Raw genomic sequence first — 6,744 nt, forward strand, 5'->3', positions numbered from 1 at the left:
GTCTATTAGAGAACACATGTTTCAAAATCTAATCGAATTCTAATAGGGTACCCCCACTGATTGCTACTATGATAGCTGGATTGCTCATCGGCCAATCGTTTTACAAATAAACGTGAAGCCACCGACGCGCTGTTGGGGGGGGGGGGTAGCGGAGCTCAGTGACATACCAGTTTAGACAAGTTTTTTTGGCATTTGTTTAAATTAATGTAAAAAATAACGATTATTGCAATACTTTTCAATAATAAATTTAAATCTAACGTAAGGATTTTTTTTTTCAAATTATCTAATCATTCGACGCGACTGTTTTTATGCAGCTTAAAAAGCGCGAGCGAAGGTACGTTGTTATTGTAACGTCAATCATTATCAACGCAATATAATTACTACTTAAATTTAAATTTATTATTAAAAAGTATTGCAATAATCGTTATTTTTTAACAATAATTTAAACAAATTCCAAAAGAAAATTGTCTAAGCTGGTACGTCACTTAGGGTCCAATATGGCTTCGGTGGCTTCCCTGTAACAAGCCAATGAACAATCCAGCTACTATAGTAGAGACCAGTCGTACCCGTACCTCATGATAATACTCAGCATTTCGTTTCATTGTGTGCGTGCAAAATAAGAATAAAGTTGGATCTCTGGCAATTCTATACTCTTGTATTGTGTAGCAAACCCAGGTAATTTAGCGTAAAGTATATTTTGAAAAAATATAATAAATAAAACCCGCTTACCAGTATCGCCGGTATAGCTCCAGTCTGAAAAAAAAGTAATATTTTAATTATTTGGACATTCAATGGGCAACATTGGCGCTATATCCTTGTGATTAAGACATTATAACATATCAAGTATGTTGATATTTCTATGTTAAAAACTTATAAAAACTATTCCTATGGAAAGTATGTGTGACAAATGGTCTGGGTAGCAAAAGGCCGGAATTCCCCACCCACCCCATCCAAAAAAAACCCCCTTCATTTATACTATCACTATTATTGCAATACCATCTACATGAACTTGGCGCGTCATTGCCCATTTCATATTGTTATTATAAAAAGCGCCTCTGGTCATGACAGTACAATTTGTTTAAAATTCCAGCATATCGCTGTGTTCGACAGTATACCATAAAGCTATGGTTTGATGCCAGCCATCCATATACTTGGATTTAGTTTATTGTAATCGCGAACGCGATGAGATATATTCACTACTTTTAAGAGTGAAGAAAGTGTGCATGATTAAACTACCAATTAAAACAAATATACAAAGTTGAAATCTTTCAATTCCAAAGCCAACCTTTTTCCAAATAACAAACTGTGGTTTTCTCCTTTCAAAGCTACCCTTAAATGAAAATGCAGGAATATATCTTCTTCTTTGGCGAGAACTAAAGTAATTAAAGTGGTAAATGGAGGTCATGTGGTCATACTCAACCACGGTACAGTTAACCACAGTCCTAAAATCTAATTTTGATAAGTATGAGAAATTTATTGGATTCCTATTGAAGAATTTCATTTGATTCATAAATTAAAATCACAAATTACATGAATACAAAAAAAAAACAAAAAAAAAAAACAAAGAACAGATAAAATGATTAAGAACAAAACATAAGACATTAATTCCTAGGGTAACCCAAGAAAGTTTTAAAATATATAAAACTTATTTCCATTGGGCCCTTAAACAAATTTTAAACATTTTTACCACGTAAACATAAAACAGTTAACAATAACATGCCTAAATTTACTAATAGTAAGTAAAATATAAAGGACATGAAAAAAAGTGATAAGAAAAAGAGAAAATACATTCTTAATTCAAACTTTGCACTTTATAAACTTAATTAAGTGTTTACCCAAATGATTTCCTTTTGCACTTTTGAATTATTATTATTATTATTATTTTTATTATTATTATTATTAAAATATGTTAAAAATGATGAAAATTTAAAATTAAAAGTTGTTAATTAATTATTATTGCTATTATTATTATTGCACTTAAATTGTTATTATTATTATTATTAATAATAATAATAATATATTATATTAAGAATAATAATATAAAATTTAAAATGTTGTGTTAAAATTACTGAATTAAAGAAAGGTTTCAGCCCAAAATTTGCAATATTACCCACACATCTGATTTCCCATATGAGTTTTTATTGCACTTTTAAAGTTTCTAGTATTATTTATGCCCTGTTGAAATCGGAAGACTGTTCCAATATTTGATACCATTATAAAGGAAAAAGTATATGATGCAATACCTTTAACGGACGGAACAACAAATTTGTGCATACAACCTCTAATTCGATGCTGATGGAATTGATTTACTTTCACAAAATGTTCTGATATGTATGGGGCATTGTATCCATTGGCTATTTTGTGTACATGACTGAGGCGTAGACATTTTACTTGGTTTTCAATATTGAAATATCAAATGCTGGACAATTGATCTCTACCGATATAAGATCTAGAAGGTAGGTTCTTGATGAATCGTACAATTTTGTTTTGGGCTACTTGAAGTTTGTTTGTTTGTTGTTTTTTTTATTTGCTTAATCCGGGATACCATGCTGCGAAGGCATAATCAAAATGGCATTGTATCAAGGCAGAGCAGAGAAATTTACGGCATTTTAAATTTAGGCACTTACTTTGCCTATACAAAAAAATAAGTCTGGCATTTGCTTTCTGATTGTTTTATTGACAGTGGTCTCCCCAGACACTGCTTGGTCCAGTTCCATTCCCAAATATGTCACTTATTTAACTGCCTTAATAAAATGGTCCTTACATTTCATTTTAAAGCTGTTTGCTTTTCTCAGTTTAGGCCTAAAAGAATGCATTCAGTTTTCTCAACATTTAAAGACAGCTTATTATCAGATTATTAAATTTTCACAGAGGATGGCGTGATCAACCGTATCGAACAGCAGTACCATTCCAGTATAAAGGCCATTCGATATGTTCAATTTTATGTGATCTGTCAAGTGCGTGAGGCAAGAGTAGGTGGAAAAGTGTTTTCTAAAACGCGATTGATGTTCAAATAATATTGTTTTCATGCAAATACTTTTCCATTTGAAAATACACAGCTTTTTCTAGTATTTTAGAGACAATGCTTAATATACAGGTCTATAATTCCCCACTTCGGCTTTATTTCCTTTGTTAAAAATAGGGATTATTTTTGCCTGTTTTAAATCACTAGGTACAGTATTTGAAGTTATGGATAGATTTATGAACGGGATAAAAATGAAAATATGAAAATATACCGCCTCTAAATATAAACAACTAATAAATGTTGTGTTGGTATTCTGTAAATAAAAAAAAAAAAAAAAGAAAAAAAGACAGATTTACAAAATGTGACACATAAGATTGTATTTTATGTAAATCAAATCAACACAGAACCATATGTCTTTCGTGAAATATAGGCCTATGCAGTAAACTTTCAGAAATCCAATTTTATACAAGTTTTATACATCGAATTGATTTTTGACTTTTGTCATTAATTCTCACATATTTAGTGGATTCATTACTTGTTGGTGTTGTTCTCAGACATTAGTATTTCTATAAGTCTGCATTTTAAAGGTCATACACTTTTACCAAAACATTAGGAAAGTGTGATGGAGGCAGAATCCTTGACAAAATAATAAAGTCTTTCACTTGTTAAAATAACAATACACTATCGGTTTACGATGATCAAATTCAAATTCACATAATTTAATAGAAAATGTTATTAACAGGGCCGTCGGAACCGCGCCAGACGCACTGGCTTTGGTCGGACCACTTTCTCTCAATTCTATTACTTTTTAAAATAAAATATGTATAAATACCTATAAATGATATGCATTTATTATTAATGTTTACATTACATTTTCTTTTAATGTTATATATTTAAACAAAGGTCCATCATACGCATTTTTTTTGTATTGCCACATATGTACAGTATATTTCAAAGTTTTTAAACATTCTTAATTTTAGTAATTAAGATTGATTTTTAAATGTTTAATGGTAAAAATATAAAATATCACTTAAGTATTTATAGCATTTTGGGGGTTTGAGTCTGCCAAACTGTCATAATCACACAAAAGTATACGGGCCAAGTCGGCTATGATTACTTGCAATTAAAATTTAAACTCCTAAAATGAAAGACATTCATGTTTTTTACAAGTATGCATGTGGTATTACTTGACAAAGGACCATTTTTTCAACCATTATGGAGCTCTGGTGGGTTAGGTATCTAGTTCACTTCCCTTAAAATTTAAATCCTGAATCTGCCCCTGCATAGGTTTGCAATAGCTCTGCAGTTGCAACCCGGTCTCTATATCTGGGTATCAAGAGATGCCATTTTCCAAAATTTGTTCACATCAGACTCACCATGGTGGCGATGAGGTAAGTATGAATTCAAAATCCCAACTATCGAACAGATGATGTCTTGTGAAACAGATCCCCTTAACATTCACACGATATTTTCATTGCTTCAGAAAAAGGTTTTCAAAAAGTATGTTTGTAATGCATTATACTGTGACATATTAAATGAATTCAAAAGATACGAAAATATAGTTGTTGTTGTGGAATAAAGTATTGCTTTGAAGTGACGCATGTACACATGGTGTTAGCCGATCGGAAAATTTCTCCAATGATGCATAAAAGCTGGTCAACAAAAGGAATATATATATAATAGGCATTCATATTTTTTTAACAACCCCATTTTATATCGCATTGTACTGTGAGACCATAAACGGTAGAGTATACTGGCCTAATGAGAGAAACAAGTTAAAAATTATGTGCTTTGGGGAAGGTATTTTGTCGTTTAGGTTCACCCATGACGAAATAGTAGGCCTACACAGTCAGTGGTTGAGTAGACTATATCAGTGGTCACGGTTTGCTTACTTTTAAAAGATGGTTTCCTGCCCAGAGCCGAAGCCAAGTTTATAATGGGAGAGGCGGTTAGTGGGCGTGCAAAAATAAACTAACTGGGGAGCGGGGATCGCTAGAACCAAATATGTTGTCAAAGGGAAAAGCCTGTTGCATAGCAGCCTTGGTAGTGAAGGGTGATGTAGAGTTCCGATAGATTACATTGGTTTAACTGTAAATATTTAAGATTTCCTTTTATATATTTATTACAGAAGTAACACATTTTATATTTAGTACATTTTCAACTGTCTCAATAATGTGGACACTTTTCTGTTTGGAAGGGGGTGCGTTCATTACGCACTCATCGTATCACCTCCCACACCTGGACTTGGGCCTGTTTCCTTGTCTTTCTTCAGTTCAACGGTGGTCAAAGATTGTACTTGTACTGCATTCATCCTAAACAGCACCCGGCGCTAAATCATTTTTTGTTTTGTTTTATCGACCTGACCTCTGTCACGGTACCATATTGTCAATATTTGCTCACCTCAGCCCCAAACACGGTGGGGCTGCGGTGGATATGAACTGTAGTCTCAACTAACTTTAAATCTTGTTCTTAGTTCTTAATTTAATCATACTCTTAAGAACAGAGACCAGCCTTTCAGTGAAACTAAACAAAAAATTAAAAACATGCAAAATACATGATTTAAAACAAAATAGACAGACAATTTTTAAAATTACTTAAAAACACAATAGACTGACGATAGAGAAGATTTGATTACACAAATTTAGCTACCCTATTACAATGGTTGCCATTAATCATAAAGGAAATAAATTTGTCAGTAAAGGTTAGATTGGCAAAGGATAGGTTGGTTTGAACAATATAATTATACTAGTGGGAGCTGATATCATTGTATATATTATGTAAAACAGAGTAACTAATTTTCAATATAGTTCAAGTTGCTCAAACTGCATTTTCCATCATCAACCGGTATATTGTTTATAACGCCCTGTTTCATTTACAATCGGGGAGCAACATGACTTAAAGCTCGTCTCTTACATTTGGTCATGAAAGTGGTTACATAACTAGCTGTACCATAAATGGATTTAAATGAACGACAAAGTGAGCAGCTTATTGCGCCAATTGGGATTTCTTCTGCGATCATTTAAAATGGTTTCTTTCCAGCACTTTTCTACAAAAAATTAGGTACACTATGAGCTTGTCTTATGAGTATTTGTTTGTTCTACGTCATTTAATAATTATTTGTTCACAGTCCATTTTGGAGAATAGCATTTTAATTGTTTTCTACATTGTATTTGCTAAATGTTGATACCAATCCAAGACTGCTTGAATATGTTTTAAATCTTATGTCTGCTACTGGACAGAATGGGGAGAAGTAGAGGCTCCATGGGTTTGCCAGCTGTTATTGCCGGGTATCCAGAAGTCCCATATTTCTAATTTCGCTTATCTTCTCTCCATGGTTTGGGCTGAAGTGAGTATAGACTCTATTTCTATGCAAACGTTAAATCTTTGTGGCTGTCCCTTGAGTAATGGGTAGCAACTCTATAGGTTAACAGTGGCTATGTCCGGACACTCATAAGTGCCAAAAAAGGTTGTTCACCAACCATGGTATGAGTTTCATTTCATTTAATTAATTTATTCCGGTAACCATTTACAACAAAAATCAATAATAAGCAATACAGTACAACAACGAAAGTCAAATCAATGCCCGGGGGAAAAACTAATATTGAACTTTCGAGGGCATCCCACCATTAATTGAAAGAAATTAAATTTAAAACACTTAACAATAACAACAGTGTTTGTCATCTAATTTCTAAAAATATACAAATGTTTGGGTGGGTGTTCACTCAGACCCCACTAACATTTAGTCCTGCATCCGTAGAAAAATGTAGCAGGTCTGCAAC

The 6,744-nt window shown here is 32.7% G+C and overlaps 1 protein-coding gene across 2 annotated transcripts in view; it reads right to left on the reverse strand.

Annotated features, from left to right (window-relative positions):
* The window catches only part of LOC117115646 (carbonic anhydrase 14-like), a 37,904-nt gene that overhangs the window by 28,327 nt on the left and 2,833 nt on the right, over positions 1-6,744 (reverse strand). The window contains exon 3 of one of the 2 annotated variants that reach the window (XM_033259535.1): positions 730-753. The exons of the other annotated variant lie outside the window; for it this stretch is intronic. Coding sequence (XP_033115426.1) covers positions 730-753 — 24 coding nt within the window. The remainder of the gene's footprint in view (positions 1-729; positions 754-6,744) is intronic. 2 annotated transcript variants of the gene reach the window in all.

This window comes from Anneissia japonica, unplaced genomic scaffold (assembly GCF_011630105.1).
Source record: "Anneissia japonica isolate Jap-2015-1 unplaced genomic scaffold, ASM1163010v1 scaffold16662_len1167910_cov178, whole genome shotgun sequence".
NCBI classification, from domain to species: domain Eukaryota; kingdom Metazoa; phylum Echinodermata; class Crinoidea; order Comatulida; family Comatulidae; genus Anneissia; species Anneissia japonica.